The sequence below is a fragment of the Squalius cephalus genome (assembly GCF_949319135.1).
Source record: "Squalius cephalus genome assembly, chromosome: 12".
NCBI lineage: Eukaryota > Metazoa > Chordata > Actinopteri > Cypriniformes > Leuciscidae > Squalius > Squalius cephalus.
In genome coordinates, this window is record NC_137133.1 from 29770896 (window position 1) to 29787911 (window position 17016).

Sequence of the window (17016 nt, forward strand, 5' to 3'; positions counted from 1 at the left end):
CACTAATGAAATGCAGCGCTGCGAGCGCGGGGGAGATTCTGGGACCAATAGCCTTCTCCTAAAAGCGAATATGCAAATTCCGAAACTACGTCAGAGGTTTCGCCAGCAGTTGGATGTTGCGGCGCTATGACACGTTCAGCAGGTTGTTTTTAGTAAATGTGGTGCAGGGCAAAGCAGAGATATCTCGAAATGACTTCTGTCTGACTCCAAAACACTTGCAGCATGGGTTGAATTGTGCGGTGGGTTGAATTGAGTTGATGCGACAAAATGTGATAGTGTTTGTGGGTATCTAATTATACTATAGTAAAAAAAGAAACCCTGCTGAGTGAAACTATTGAAACTGGTTTGTTGGTTTTTTTTTTTAGGGTTTTTTTTAGCTGAAGACCAGATTTGCCAGGCTTGGAAACCAGCTTGTAAGAACTTTTTTTTTTTAAATCCCAGTGGTTCCTTTTATTATATTATTGCTTATTATTATAAGGCCCTATTATTAACAACATTTCAGCAGTGATTTATTTAACATAATTTAATGCGTTTTAGTTACTTATAGCCCAATAGGCCTAAGTAAATTCAGATTTGATGTGGCTGGCTAGATGTATTTAGTGCTCATGCTAAATATTAATTTGTATAGCTTTTGCTCTATTCAGTTAAACAAGGTAGCCTGACATCACCAGTTTACCTCATTACAAACTAGCTACAGGGTGAAATCACATCATCAAATATCATATCATCATCATATATGCCCACCACCCTCTTGATGTGAAAAGGGAAGTTTCTGTGTAATTTTTGTATTATTGATCATGTTAATGAATGTTGAATTACAAAACTTGCATCATCTTATTAGTAGCACACAGTTGTTTTTAGAGTTTTTGTATATTTTAGTTTTTAATTGATTCTTATATGGAAGAACAAGAATGTCAAATGAAATGCTTTATTTTGTTACATCACACCACTTTCGAGTATCCAAACATTAGCCTTCTGCTGAACATCTCTGGAATGTTGTAGGCTATTTGATGTACCTCCCATGATTTTGCAAAGTAGGCCATACTTCTAGATCCAACATCCTAGTTGATCCTGGATGAACATTCCTATCCTATAAGATTTTAAGGTTAGGCTATGTTTGTTTGACAGGAAATTTGTTCCAAGATCAACAAAAGATGATGTTTGCTTGGCAAAATCACAGTCACATGGTTGGTAAGTAAATGGATATATAAAGAAGAAGGAAACTTCTGCAGCGAAACATGTTATTTATTGAAACGCAATTAAACTTGTTCTTTATTGAAACACAGTGATTGATTCAATCAAGTACATCATCATATTTAATTAATGTAAACATTCTGTTTGCCTTACAAATTAAAGATGCTTGCACCCAACCACATACAATTGCTCCATGTAACTTGTGCCATGTAATGTTTTATCCAAAAATGAGTGTACACAGATGCAGTGAAGAACATACAGACTATTAGACAGATGTGTTTATAGAAACAATCCTTTTCACCACTACAGAAAAGAAGCACAGTGTTTATATGTGTAATAATGTGTTTACATATTTCTACTTCACAAAAAAGAACCTCCACTTAGTATTATTGTCTATAAACTTTGTCTTTACTTGTCCATATCATGCACAAGATGTTTAGCTGTAACATATGAGTGCAGTCGCATACGGGATCACATTTTGTTTATTTCATACATCCTGAAAATGATGAAGTCTCTCATTTCGAGAGAGGAATTTCCACAACCTCATGCTTTCTGATATATATCATCTCTATTATGCCATCAGTTATATAAGAGGTTGACCCAACAAAACTGTAATATAAACAACTAATATCCTAAATTACCTTTAGCATTGTATGATTTTCTGGTTTAGTATTTGCCTGTGTCCAAGTCACTGTTTAACATTCACCATGATGCTTAGAACCTCTGAAGCTCAGCCCAGGATATTATGCAGTTGATCTCCACAACTCTTATGTCAAGACTGTCAACAGAGCTCTAAAGCAGTAGCACAGCCCTCTGAACACATGCATGCTCTATCTGTGCTTGTATCTCACTGTACAGGGTCCATCTGGCTGCTGGGTTCCCACCAAATGCAGAGGGCTCTACAAGAAGCAGATACATATATTTACCAAGTGCAATGACCACATACATATGATGTACAACCCCAGTAAGTATTTTACAATGTATGAATTTATTGCATTATGCAAAAAAATACTGTATGAAAGCAAATGGCATTCGCAAACAAATGGTTGAACTTTCTAAGCATTTTTAAGCGTTTTATCCAAATCTATATAACACACCGGTCAAGAGATTTTTTTTTAAAAATTTGAAAGAAGCCTCTTTCATTTATTTTATTAAAAATGCACTAAAACAATAATATTGTGAAACATTATTACAATTTAAAAAGACAATGTAATGTAATTACAATGTAATTTATTCCTGTGATGGCAAAGCTGAATTTTCAGAATTTTTACAGCATGCTTTTGAACATTAGTGTATATAATTTTCTTATGAAAATGTTGTTTGATAGTAAAAATAAAGAAATTTCGGTAACACTTTACAATAAGGATTCATTAGTTAACTTCATTAGTTAACATGAACCAATAATGAACTGCACTTCTACAGCATTTATTAATCTTTGTTAATGTTAATTTAAACATTTACTAACACATTATTAAAATCAAAAGTTGTATTAGTTAACATTAGATAATGCACTGTGAACTGACATGAACAAATAATGAACAGCTGGATTTTTATTAACAAAGATGAACAAATACAGTAACAAATGTGTTGCTCATTGTTAGTTCATGTTAGTTAATACATTAACTAATGTTAACAAATGAAACCTTCAAATTTCAATATCAACAATTTATCAAGTTGCTGTAAAACAGAAATGTTGTTCCTGATCCTGTCCAAAGAAAGGTACTGTATACACTTATGACCCATTCATGAATGCATGATTCATATCTAGATCCACGCTCCTGGAATGAACTTGGTCGTTGGTGGGCGAAACTTACAGTTATTTTTGGTCAGGCCTGAGAATTGCACGGGTAAAGAGCAGGACGGTGCTTAAGCATTAGATTGGGCCCTTGTTGGGTAAATACTGCCATAGGAACACATCTGGAAATGATTAACCTAATGCCTACTTTGAAGCCATCTCTTTCAAGGCTTATTTACCATTCTCTATTGGATGTTACTCTTTCTCAGGCTGCTTACCGGTTTAGGCACTGGATCCAACAGGGTGAATTCAAACTTGTGGAGGATGAGGGCAACAAACATATGCAATTCCATAATGGCGTACCACCTGATGACACAATAAAAAACAAGTGGTTGGTTCATTTTCTTTTTCATGTGCTCTTTCTCATTAAGAACATTTTCTAGAAGCAAACTCATCGCTCTGAAGTGCTCATCACTTCACAAGCCGGCTTGAATGTGTATTAGTATTCCGATGGAATATTGCATGCTGTCTAGCTGCCTCCCTCCCTCGAGTGCTACTGAATACTGGGAAAACTGTGATTGAAATTGTAGGTAGAAAAGCAAAATGTGAATGAATGTCTTGTATTTCGTTCAAATTCCAGGTGCATTCATAGCCACAGTGGCCTTGTTTGGCGGATGCGGGAAGTGGAATATTAGAAGCAGTGGAGTGCAAGAATGAAAGATTCTTGGGTGAGACAGAGAAAAGAATAATGCCAGGCAATAAAGGGAGGGCGAGAGATGCAAGTCATGATTCTTGAAATAATCATCCCAAATAACCTTGAGGGCCGTGACTCATTCAGGGGCACTGTGTTAGTGACGCAAGTAACAATCTCCTAAAATGATCAAAATCAAATCAGATTGAGTGAGAAAAATGAAATACGTGGGTGTGCCACACTCAGTGTACTAATTTATGGCCATGTCCAGCTGAGAGATCTATACAAGCCTGAGAAATCATTACAGAGCCGCCTTATGACAATGTGACATTTGAATGCAGGAAGTTGGTAAGCATAGATTGAATATTTCAATGGCATTTTAAATTATTCCAGTGAGGATGTGATAGTGATGTTAAAGGGGTCATCGGATGCCCATTTTCCACAAGTTGGTATGATTCTTTAGGGTCTTCATGTAAAGTTTGTAACATACTTTGGTTAAAATTTCTCAATGGTTGTGTAAAACAACACCCTTTTTACCTCCTCAAAAACAGCTCTGTTCACAGCAACCCATTTCGGTGCATGTCTCTTTAAAAGATAATGAGCAACTGCTCACCCCACCCCCTCTTCCGTGGGGCGTGTTGACACATAAAGTGCTGCCTTGGCAGACAGTACACAAATTGCTGAGGGCGGAAATATGCTAATACAGGACAGTCCGTCAGTGGACATCATATTGCTCAGAAAATCCAAACGGCTTGATTATTGAGAGTGTTTAGGCTTTTTGAGGATTAAAAAAAAGGAGTGAATGGATTTTTTTCAATGTATGGTGGTTGTGTCCACACTGCAAAGACACTTTTATATGCAAACACCATATAAAAGTGAATTTTGCATCCGATGACCCCTTTAAATGGTGCTATGCAGTGTTGGGGTAATGCAACGCGAGTTACGCAATCAGATACATTTTCCAAGTAACTAGTAAAGTAATGCATTATTTAATGCAAAGTTACTTACAAATAAGTAACTTTGTTTTCCCAATTATTAACTAACACCACTCCTGTTCCCATTGTTGACAGAAATCGGGAGTGAGGTGCAAGTGTTGTGTACGCTGTGTAAACATAATGGTTATTGTTCTAGACTAAATGTGAGCATGCATTTACTTATCTCACTTACACAAAAAACTGATTCAGTATTCCTCAAAATTAACCCTGGAGAACCCAAGAACCCTTTTTTTCTTTGGAAAATTATGAACTATGCATTAAATTACTGCTGTAAGTTCACTGAACACCAAAATATCCACTTTTTCAATTTTAACCCTTTATACCCTAATTTAGGATTAGGGCCAAATTTGACCCATTGGGCTTTAGGCGTATCATTTCAAAGAATCACAATAACAAACATTGTCAATGCAAACTATTTTAAATTTAGGAAAATAATCAGTCAACCACACAGCTACATTTAACAATGATTTTTTTTTTTTTTTTTTTTTGCTTTATTTGTTGCATGTTAGAACTGGATTCCAAATGTGGCCAATGGAAACGAACACAAGGCCAAAATCACGACTGAAAAAAACTAACACCATGGGTCTTTGCTTATCCAAAAATCTGTACTGCTAGAGAGAGGAACTCACACTAGACATTGTGGTAGTCTTTGAAACAATTTCTTTTTTTGTTGATGCAGAGAGGAACTGCACATTTTTCACAGTGCATTTCAGTTTTGAGGTCCTTGCTCATATGCCATACTCCCTGAAAAGATATACTACTTTATTAGTGTCTGGCCCTGTACTACTGAGGTAACTTATTAAAATATATTATACAAATGAAATTATTTCAATGCTTCAGCCAAATACAGGACTGATACCATTCTCCATCAAAGTCACTCAAAGAACCAAAGGGTCATTTTTGACCCGACATTTTTTTAACCCATACACCCAGAGGGTCATTTTTGGCCCATTGTTTTTTGAACTAGCTCAGATTCACTAATTTATCCAAAAATAATATAAAACGTACTTATAGGCATTCTGCAAGCTAATACTTAATAGATTAACAAAAAATACACAATTTTACCAACCGCTGGTTTGCTGAGAAGACGATTTTGTTTGGGTAGGTTTCCAGCTCAACAAAACAGCATGTGGTCAGCCATCATATTACTACCACTCTGGCACTTGTGAGTTCAATATTCATCCACTAGGTGTCTCTATGCAGGGGTCAGAAGTGGCACTCTGGGTTTTTGAAGTTAAATTTGACAATTTTTTTTTTTTTGTTCATTTTGGGTAGCAGCAATTAACAGCGGCCAAATTTGACCCCGTGGGTTCTCCAGGGTTAATAAAAACAGTAAAATTCTAACTCAGAATATTACCGGCAATAGTTAAATGTTAAACAACACCACTACTTTATGTATTTACTCTCACTTTATTAACCAGTGCCTTCGATGATCCAATTCAACCAAACCAATAAGCAAAAATGACTTTACAGTAGATAAACATCTAATTGTAGTGTAATTTTTTATGTAGTTTTATATTGTTGAAATAAAAGTGTTGAACTCTCTTTCTACTGCGTCCTATTCTTCTGCAATCCAGGATGGCAGCAAAACTGAAAGGTTTGTTTGAGCTTCGCCTTCTACTGTATAGGCGTAAATTTACATTTCCTTCAGCCTGAGGCTTATTTATTTATTTTGTGTGAAAGGGACTTTACATTTGCCAAAAAAAAATATATATATATATTTTTTGTTATTAAAAAACAAACAAGCAAGCCCTGCCCAGGTGAGGAAAATGAATGCAAAAGTAATGCATTACCATCAAAATAACGCAATTAGAAACTTTTTTTAGGGAGTAACACAATATTGTAACACTTAAAAGTACATTTAAAAGTAATTTCCCCAACTCTGGTGCTATGCATATTAGAAGATGAATTTTATATATTTTTTTATATTTGTTTAAATAATTCATGATTTCATTTTTTTTTATTAGCTCCCAATATACATCTGCCTTCCTCTCTATATTACTTCACCTGTCTCTTACTTTTTTATTATCTGTTTCTCCATCTCATATATTCCCAGACTGATAATCATAGATGCATCTGTTCTGGAGGGTCTCGAAAGGTCACTGGTCTGTGCCTATGCTTTTGATCTTCCTGTGCAGCTGGGAAAGTTCTTCCAGTATTTATACATCTCTATTAACGTCATACTGACCCCAGCCGCACACTCCCCATGGTCTTGATGATGTCATCAGCAGGGGCCCAAAGGGCTCGGACATTAGGGCCAAGAATGCTCAGTGCAACATAAAAGCAGTGCCATGGATTTATATCAACATGGCACTATATCAGGAATGGGACCATAGTGCACCCTATCAATAATGCAGCTCCATGATTTACAAGCATCACCTGTAAATCGAATCACACGCTGGCAAAGTTCTAGGTGGTAACAGCTATGAACTTTTCGTGCCAGCCTTGGTGTAAATAACCCAAGGGAACTGACATTCTCATCAATAGAGCCAAAGGGGAAAAGATGGGCTGGTGCAGCTTGTGGCATTTGCTATAGGCCAAGTACAGCCCATAGTGTTCCTGCTACAGGCTAAAGACTCTGACCAAACCTTGAAGGCAAAAACAGCCCCCGAGAGCATTAAAGGTGCAATAAGCAATTTCTGAGAAACACTGTTGAAAGTGAATCGGACTGAGCACCCCAAAACACTAGTAGCCAATTAGAAGTAGGGGGCGTGTCCACTCATGATTGAAAGAGAGTGGAGGACAGCGAGCGAGCAAGAGAGAGATTTGAAGAAAGACTGTAGAAAGAGAGATGGCTGAGAGACATTGCAAAAGAGAAAAGGTCAGAGCAATATCACTGGAAAAAGAATGGTTATGATCAGGCAAGAGCTTTAGGATCCGCGTTAATATTAGAAAAGCTTTCCAGTGCTAAAGAGACCTAAGCGGGAAAGCCTAAAAACGGTCCTTGAGGTTACGTTGTTTCAGCTCTACATATGAGCATTATTGGTTTTACTATTTTTAACATAACGATATGCTGTGGTAATGTTTGCTATTATAACAGGACAGTTTTGAGTGTCATTGTTTGTCTGGGGCTGGTGTGCTGCTGACGACTAATAACAAACTCTTGCTTTTTATATACCGGATGTACAGTATGTTAATTTTTTGTTCTTGTTGTTCGTTCGTCATATTTGTTCTGTTTTTCGCAAAGCATTATTTTTGCATTGCTTCAGCTTTGATAATGAGACATCCCCTCTTTCATTGCGTGTTGTGCATTTTGGGGGTAGATCAATGAAGGGAGGGTTGTGTTTGTTTGATTTTAGGGCTGTCAAAATCAATGCGTTTATTTTCTTCAGTTTAACGCATTAAAAATATTTAACGCAATTAACGCAGTATCCGTTTTTCCTGTCATCTTATAGTATATGATCCCGCTATCATTCATTCAAGTGCTATTAAACCATTCAAGCGCGAAAAGACGAAAATTCACACAGAATGCCGCTTCAGACAGCACGTGGCCGCATTGAGTTCTCTTTCACGCTTCAACGGACAAAAACACACAAAGGTATGCCCAAATGTCCGCTTTGTCAAGTATACTCGTAAGCATTATCCTCATTTTTAATGAGCTAAATAAAGTCTTAAATGACCGTAAAGAGTTGTGTGTCAGATCTGCACAGGTCTTAAAGTGACAGAAGCCTAATAAACCTGCTTCTGTCACTGATGTTAATCAGCTCGTCTGCTCTTGACTGATCTTTTGTAGCTTTAATATGGATTAATCTATATTTAATTTATTTTTTATGACTGTGAAGTGTTTGATAACTTTTTTCAATTTCTGTATATTTCCTACCTGTTAGATCAAATATTTAAAATATTCTGTCTTTGTTGTTTCTACATGAAATTATTACAATATAAAAATATATTAAAAACTTTAATGTTAGGTGCGATTAATTACAGAAAGAAATGTGCAATAAACTTTTGAATCGATTGACAGCACTAGTTGATTTCAGATATCAACAGTGTTTCTACTTTTTTTTGTGCATGATTTAAGTTAATTAGTATGATACCATTGTTGTCAGATTTTATTGCAAATTTTTTTTTATTGCTGACTTAAATGTAATCTTGACTAAGGTTTCTATAGATTTCAGTCTTTCCCCATTCGAGTAACCTGGAGCTGTACGTGCTTGACTGGAAAAGGAACTAAAATGCAGCCAGATGTGCATGGCATGAAAGCACTAACATCTCTAAACTGACTTCATGAAAGATGCAACAAGTTCAATTGTGTTATCTGTACAAAGTTCAGAGAAGTTCAAGACCTGTCAAAGGAAAAAGAAACAATGATCAGCACTATGATGCATGAAAATATACATTTAAAAAATATATATTTTGCTCCTTAGTATTTCATTAGTTAAAATAAGTTAACATTTTATTTCATGGAATTGTTTCCCAGCATGCAGTGGCATGTTTAAATCTGCAAGTCATTTGACTGTTTATTGTGTTGGCACTGGTGGTTGTGTTTGTTGCCCCTTTGAGTAATAAGTGATGTGTGTCAGCTGTCAAGTGCATCTTTTTCCTTAAATATGTAGTTGTCACCATTGTGGTTTATGTGATGGATGTTAAGGATGAAAATATTGTTATAAAAACAATCGATGTGTTGCAATATGTTGCAAATGTTTGACAAAAACCTGAAAATTAAATGTATATATTTTTTTTTACAGTTAAACAATTTAATCTAGAATACATGAAAAAAAATGTAAATTATATTATTTATGTATTTAATTACATGGAATACTTTCCTCGATTTAATTAAGTTTATTGAATGTAAATTTTTTAAGTGTACACAAAGATTATTTCGTATAAACACAACAGTTTTCCTAACCTTCCTGGGCACTGATTTTTCCCCCCTCCAAATGCCACAAACCCTTCCAAGAGGACATTCTTTTCTAAATCTGCCTTTTCCCATCGTTCCTGTGGGAAGAAAAGTTTCATTAAAAATAATCCACTCAGACGAGGGCCAGTCCAGAATACACCAACAGAGCCCGTCTTCCAGCACTCCAAGGTTTAATTTAATAACAAGACATATTTACAGTAATCTCTGAATAACTTTCAATGCAATGTCCATCCGTTCACTTATGCGGCTCTATTGTGCGCGTAAATCAATAATTGCTCGAGTTGCATTAGCAACTCAAAAGCCGACAAAATTAAAGCAACTTTTGAATTGGTCAAAAAGTCCAGCCCTCCAAGGTTTTCATAGATTCAAAACAATTTGTACAGTTTTCCAATGGACAAGAATACTGAATGTTCATTTAGACAGCAGCCATATCCATTCAGTGTGTCAAATATTTAAGTGCATTTCCACTGTTAGAGAGAGAGAGCGTTTTTACTAACAGAGTGGCTTTACAGTATAGATGTAGGTCTTACCCAGTCTCTGTGAGTGGTGATAGTTCTTTCAAGACATTAGTAGACAGAAATGGAATGGAATCTCTATAGGCGTTTGCCGGAAGGTTAATTGTGAAGATAACTGTCAGGCCTATTATTCCTGTTTTAATGGAGCACAGCTGGAGTTTTCAAGCACATTGTGACCAGCACTCCACAGCTTGCCAAACAAACTGGAAGGAAGTTTTATTGAAAGAAAATACTAATAAAAGAGATGCCGGTTCTATCTTTGATACCTCATAGAGCAAAAAAAAAAAAAAAAACTATGTAAAAAGACTCCTCAAAAAGTGCAGGAACATTTAATAGTAAAGCACTTTACTTGCTGGGGAAAAGCATTTTATGAGCATGTGTCTTGTGTCTATTTTATTTTGGTTTATAGTGGAATTTGGGTTAACCTCATCCTGTGGCTGAGGTCATTCAGAAAGGTGAAGTTACTCACAGGTTTGAAATCTTCCGGGTCTGGGAAATACTTGGGGTTTCGGTGAGCCCAGTAAGGAGACAACATCAGCATGTCTCCAGGTGGGATAATATAATTCTGAAAGCAGAAAACACACATACATAAATACAGTTCCTTTTTAGCTGACAAAAAGCCTGCTAATGTTTGCTTTGTAGCCCCTCTCTCTCTCTCTCTCTCTCTCTCTCTCTCTCTCTCTCTCTTATGGATAGGAATTTTAGGAATGAAATCTTAGCTTTTCTCTCCTTATTGTATGGTTTATATTAAAACACAGGAAAGATGCTGTTTATCTATGTGCTACTATAGAATTTGTTCTGCATAAATCCAAGAGAAACACTGAAAAAACTAAATAGATTGAACACTGAATAATCTGTCATGGCTGACCTGTAATTTGAGAGGTCGCACTACTTTACGAGTGATGGCTCCAGGGGCCCTCAGCCGAATGCCTTCCATGATACACCACTTCACATATGGCATCCGCTGTAAGTCATCTAGGGTCACCTTTGTCTTCTCCTTGTCTTAAATGCAAAGCAAACACACAAGCACTATAGTGACTATCCATAGCCTTAAGTACTACTGATGTGTGCTTAAGAGAATGTCTAATTCACAATGAACAAAGCCTGGTTGGATCTGTCTAAACAGAAGCACAATGATACTTATATCCTATTTAACTGTCATGTGCTGTTGCATTATGCATATAGAGGTCCATATGGTTCATTTCGACAACATGCAAATAATGATTATTAGTGCATATGGAAATATAATCTTATTTTTGACAGAAAAAAAAATGATACTTAAATGTAAGGCTTGTCAAACACAATGCATGAGAGCTTGCTGTCCTCTAGTGGATTTGTGAGGAAATTCATGAATAAGTGGTCCCAAATATTGAGAGACAGCATAATATAACTATATAAGTTTTTTTGAGCAGCAAATCTATTAGAATGATTTCTGAAGGATAATGTGACACTGAAGACTGGAGTAATGATGCTGAAAATTCAGCTTTGCCATCACAGGAATAAATTACATTTTAAAATATATTAAAAATAATAAACTGATATTTTAAATTGTAATAATATTACAATATATACTGTAGTTTATTTAATAAATGCAGCCTTGGTGAGCATAAGAGACTACAAAAAGTCAAAAGCATTGAAAAATCTTTTAGACGCCCACATTTTTTAAGTTAGTTTATGTTTATAATGAAAGCAATTATAAAGCCTGTGCAGGCTTTTTGTCTAATGTTGGCAGAGAGTATGGGAGGGGCTGTAAAGATAGAAACCCATTTGTTTTGAGAGATTGGTTTTTACCTTGGTCACCGAGGGCAGTGCTGATCTGATTCATTGCAATCTTATACACTTCAGGATTGGACACAATAAAAGCAATGGCCCAAAATGTTATCTAGAATAAAGTGAAACGTTTGGTCTCAGTAACATTCTGTTCATCTGTTAATCTGGGTTCACACCAGCACTGACATAAACCTCTCACTTACTGGTATAGCATTTGCCAGGGAAGCCCAAAGCAAAAGTAAACCATAATTTGGTAGATATTTGTCAGCTACTGAAGTAGTCAGGTGCTGTAGTAAAGTCTAAGGAGAAACAGTGACAGATTAGGAACTCTTTGGCTTTAATTGCATTATTAAAGGGATAGTTCACCCAAAAATTAAAATTTAGTCATCCTTTACTCACCCTCATATCGTTACAAACCTGTATGCATTTCTTTCTTCTGCTAAACACAAAAGAAGATATTTTAAAGAATGTTGATAACCAAACAGTTTCAATTCCCATTGACTTCCACTATATTTTTGTCCATACAATAGAAGTCAATGGGAACCAAATCTATTTTGTTACCAACCGTCTTCAAAAACTAATATAGGTTTGGAATGACATGAGGGTGAGTAAATGATAACAGAATTTACATTTTTGGGTACACTATTCCTTTAAACAATAGAAATAGAAAGAGTCTATTATGCTGATTCCAAATATACATATATGATAATGAGAAGAACAAAACTGTGAAATTTCAAATGTCTTATCATCCTACAAAAAAGGCTTGGAAGCCTGACTGAAACTCTTTAGCTCCCTCTATTGTGCAAACATGTTCATACAATTAACATATCAATAAGGAACTATTCAGTTTAGCATTAGACTCTATGCCATATGTTTTGAGATCAACATCTTAAGTAAAAATTTAAATAATTTCACACTGTTTTTGACAGTACTGGATAGAGAGTGAAACATTTGGCCGATATAAGCACCCCATTTCGGTTTCCAGGGATTTTAAAAACTTTTAAGATCTCAAGTGGAGGAATCTTTGGTATTGATTACCTATATTACCTTTCCATAACTCTCACTGTAGAGAGTCTCCTCTGCGTTGGCAACCATATTTCTTAGCAGAGAAATGAGCCATTGCTTTGAGTTTGTCCATTCCCTGAAGACAGAAAAGAAACATCCTTTACCTGTTTGGCTATAGATGTTTTGAATGCATTTAAGAAATATACACTCACCTAAAGGATTATTAGGAACACCTGTTCAATTTCTCATTAATGCAATTATCTAATCAACCAATCACATGGCAGTTGCTTCAATGCATTTAGGGGTGTGGTCCTGGTCAAGACAATCTCCTGAACTCCAAACTGAATGTCAGAATGGGAAAGAAAGGTGATTTAAGCAATTTTGAGCGTGGCATGGTTGATGGTGCCAGACGGGCCGGTCTGAGTATTTCACAATCTGCTCAGTTACTGGGATTTTCACGCACAACCATTTCTAGGGTTTACAAAGAATGGTGTGAAAAGGGAAAAACATCCAGTATGCGGCAGTCCTGTGGGCGAAAATGCCTTGTTGATGCTAGAGGTCAGAGGAGAATGGGCCGACTGATTCAAGCTGATAGAAGAGCAACTTTGACTGAAATAACCACTCGTTACAACCGAGGTATGCAGCAAAGCATTTGTGAAGCCACAACACGCACAACCTTGAGGCGGATGGGCTACAACAGCAGAAGACCCCACCGGGTACCACTCATCTCCACTACAAATTGTTGAATTTGAAAGTTGAAGACTGGAAAAATGTTGCCTGGTCTGATGAGTCTCGATTTCTGTTGAGACATTCAGATGGTAGAGTCAGAATTTGGCGTAAACAGAATGAGAACATGGATCCATCATGCCTTGTTACCACTGTGCAGGCTGGTGGTGGTGGTGTAATGGTGTGGGGGATGTTTTCTTGGCACACTTTAGGCCCCTTAGTGCCAATTGGGCATTGTTTAAATGCCACGGCCTACCTGAGCATTGTTTCTGACCATGTCCATCCCTTTATGACCACCATGTACCCATCCTCTGATGGCTACTTCCAGCAGGATAATGCACCATGTCACAAAGCTCGAATCATTTCAAATTGGTTTCTTGAACATGACAATGAGTTCACTGTACTAAAATGGCCCCCACAGTCACCAGATCTCAACCCAATAGAGCATCTTTGGGATGTGGTGGAACGGGAGCTTCGTGCCCTGGATGTGCATCCCACAAATCTCCATCAACTGCAAGATGCTATCCTATCAATATATCAATATGGGCCAACATTTCTAAAGAATGCTTTCAGCACCTTGTTGAATCAATGCCACGTAGAATTAAGGCAGTTCTGAAGGCGAAAGGGGGTCAAACACAGTATTAGTATGGTGTTCCTAATAATCCTTTAGGTGAGTGTATGTAGATATGCAAAACGCTCAGTCGAGTATCGTTTTAAGTAACTTGTGGAATAATAATAAGTTTAATAATTGCAGTTTTCAGTCATATTGTGGCAGTACCGCTCACATACTTCAGGAACATGTCTGGGAGTTGGGAGCCATACTCAAATCCATCATCATATGTTGTGAACTTTTCAAGGAACTCCTGCCTGGATAGGGCACTACTGGGGGAGTTACATCGGCCCAGTAAGTTACTCATCACTGCTGGATACATAACACTCCTGAAAACAAGTTAAGAAGTGTCTAATTTAGTTTTAAAGAACAATTTAAACTTGAATTTATCTTGTCAGATTGCAGGATTAATGTCGCGGATTATAATATATTATAGTCTACAGCATAATCTAATGATATGCAGCGGCATTATTAGGCACAGAATTTCTAATTTCCATGTTAACCATTCGCAGCAAAATGTATGGAAGGTATCTACTGTTCTCTACGGGGAACTTTAGCACAATGTAAATAATTGATGTAAGAGGACTATACTTGATGAGCACATTTAGCTGTCCAGATCCTTCGCTTCCAAGGCTCTCCAAATGGTCATTAAATTCTTCACAGAGATGAGCGGAGAGCATTGCCGTGTTGCCCGGAGTCAGTCTGCCCTTGATTATGGTGATACAGGTCGGATGGGTCTTAAAGAAACTGTCTTTGCTGATAGAAGCTGGACAGGAACGCAAACAAGGTTAACATGAGTAATCACATTATCACTGACTACAATATTGATGACGTTCATCTTATATTGGGTTCAGCCAGTTCTAAGGTCACGTGTAAAAGAGTAATCGCATAGATTCAAATTTATTGCATTTATTGCTAACATTGTACCTGTGTTGTAAACAGGTTCTTGCACTGCTTGTTCAAAATCAACATCTTTGGAAGTGAAAAAAGCTCGGAAGTCCTCATTTAGGGTCACAAACGTCAGTCTCTTCCCAGCAGCTACAACAGTGAAAACTGGTCCATACTAGGGGGAAAAAATGCTATTATAGTTTTGGGAATTGTATTTTATTATTTCTATTTCATACCAATGAAAAGATACAGTAAAAAACAGGCAATTTATTTAGTGACCCCCTAGTGTTTTGGCACTCTTTTAGTGTGATTCTTGCCTTGGCAGAAGCAATTACTGAATTTTAGAGCAGTTGTCCATTCAGCAAACCTCTCATTAGCGTCGATGCTTTCACAGAACTGGCACAGTCGTGCCCAGAACAAAAATTGTGTCAAAAAAGGCCACTGTGTGCAGCTCCTGCCCTAGTTGCATAAATTAATGATGCTGGACTGAGCTGTCCTCAAAGTCGGTTAGTATGGCACAGCTCAAAAACAAAACACATCAAGATTAGCCACAGGGCTCCAGCACAGTGTCTGGGTAATATTTTTGCAGTTGGTAATGAAAGTATAAACAGCCAGCCATCACAAAAAAAAATAAAAATCTTGCAATCCCACAATATTAATAAATATGCATGCATTATGTATATAAGCAAGCATGGTAAAGCAAATCATTTTTTTTGTATAGATAGAAAGCCTGAGTGTACATTTTCTAATATGATTACATTGATTATATAATATAAATAATGCGCGGCTAACTTTAAAAGAAAACGTAAAACATAAAATTATAATGCATATCTGTTATTTTTAAAATTTTAATTACCACACTGTGCTTTTAAATTTTTCACATAATATTTGAGTGCAGCAAGTTCATCACAATTTGCATGGGAGGAGCTGGACTTCTGAACCCAATGGCAGACCAAACCTGTATGATTTATGCCACAGACAATTTGCAGACTTTTAAATACAGGTTTTGTTGTTGTTGTTGTTGTTGTTTTTTCATATTTTGTGAAAAAAATTAACAACACTGAAATCAAATTTCAGAAACCCACTGCACTGTCCCTAGCATAAATGAAAATTAGTATATTAATTAGTATTAGTATATAACATATATACTAGTATATAATGTATATAATTATATAGACTAGGCTATACAGTTATGATTCTTCATGCAAGTAATTTCCTCGAAGGGCAAACTTACTTTGGCTCTGGCTTGCTGGATGAAATGCAAAGGTGCTTTGCCAAATTCAAAAGCAGCACCAAACCAAGGTATCCAACCTCTTATGCATGGAGGAGCATTGGGGTGACTTTTACCAAAAATAAGATGAAAAGAAATAATCACAATAGACACAGTCAAAATTAAAGTAATCCATTCCATCGCAATCTAGAGTGCAATGATGCTCGACTGGAACGCATATGATGAGTCAGTGTGGAAAAAGTCCTGTTAACATATCTGTTACGTATCAGATTGGATTCCCTCATTACGAACTCTGAGCCATGACCCCCCACCACCACACCGCTAACCCCTCCCACTCTAAACAATTGTATCATTAGCCCCTCCTATTACAACACTAACCCCTCCCACACTCGTCTCACACCACGACATAACCCCTCCTACTGTATTTTTTTTATCTCGGTAGCCCCTCCCACTGTGCGACAGGTGTTGCTACTTGAAGGATATCGCACTGCTGACTGAGCAGTTTATTTAAATTCAGTTGTTCTAGATATATATTTATATATACACACATAATGCATGTCATGCTAAATGTTATAAAGTATATCTTCGTCTGTAAGCAAAATTATTTGAAAGTAACACACATTTATAAAATCTGCTACAAAAAGACAACAGCAAACGTAATGGAATATATTTATACACCCCTACAGATTTAATACAATACGATACAATAATACATTTTGTCTCAATTTAAGATATTATAGAAAATGTATTAAGTTAAATCATAATAATTCATTATGATTAAGGATTTTTCCCAAT

The 17016-nt window shown here is 36.5% G+C and overlaps 1 protein-coding gene and 1 long non-coding RNA gene across 3 annotated transcripts; one reads left to right on the top strand and one right to left on the bottom strand.

Annotated features, from left to right (window-relative positions):
• The first annotated feature begins 137 nt into the window (after positions 1-137).
• Positions 138-3269, top strand: LOC307168553. 2 transcript variants are annotated; one of them, XR_013822944.1, is made up of 4 exons: positions 138-239; positions 1129-1191; positions 2053-2158; positions 3199-3269. It is a non-coding gene; the product is annotated as an uncharacterized lncRNA (long non-coding RNA). The 2 variants fall into 2 exon arrangements; XR_013822945.1 differs by lacking the exon at positions 138-239 and adding an exon at positions 398-413.
• Positions 1229-16559, bottom strand: cyp39a1 (cytochrome P450, family 39, subfamily A, polypeptide 1). Its single transcript, XM_079888668.1, has 12 exons — positions 16225-16559; positions 15030-15165; positions 14694-14868; positions 14282-14431; positions 12809-12902; positions 11965-12060; positions 11783-11873; positions 10860-10993; positions 10461-10556; positions 9465-9553; positions 3208-3295; positions 1229-2093 (listed from the first exon to the last, which is right to left on the bottom strand). Exons 1-12 carry the CDS (start codon positions 16399-16401, stop codon positions 2025-2027), a joined length of 1395 nt encoding a protein of 464 aa, XP_079744794.1. The 5' UTR covers positions 16402-16559; the 3' UTR covers positions 1229-2024.
• Between the last annotated feature and the right edge of the window lie 457 nt (positions 16560-17016).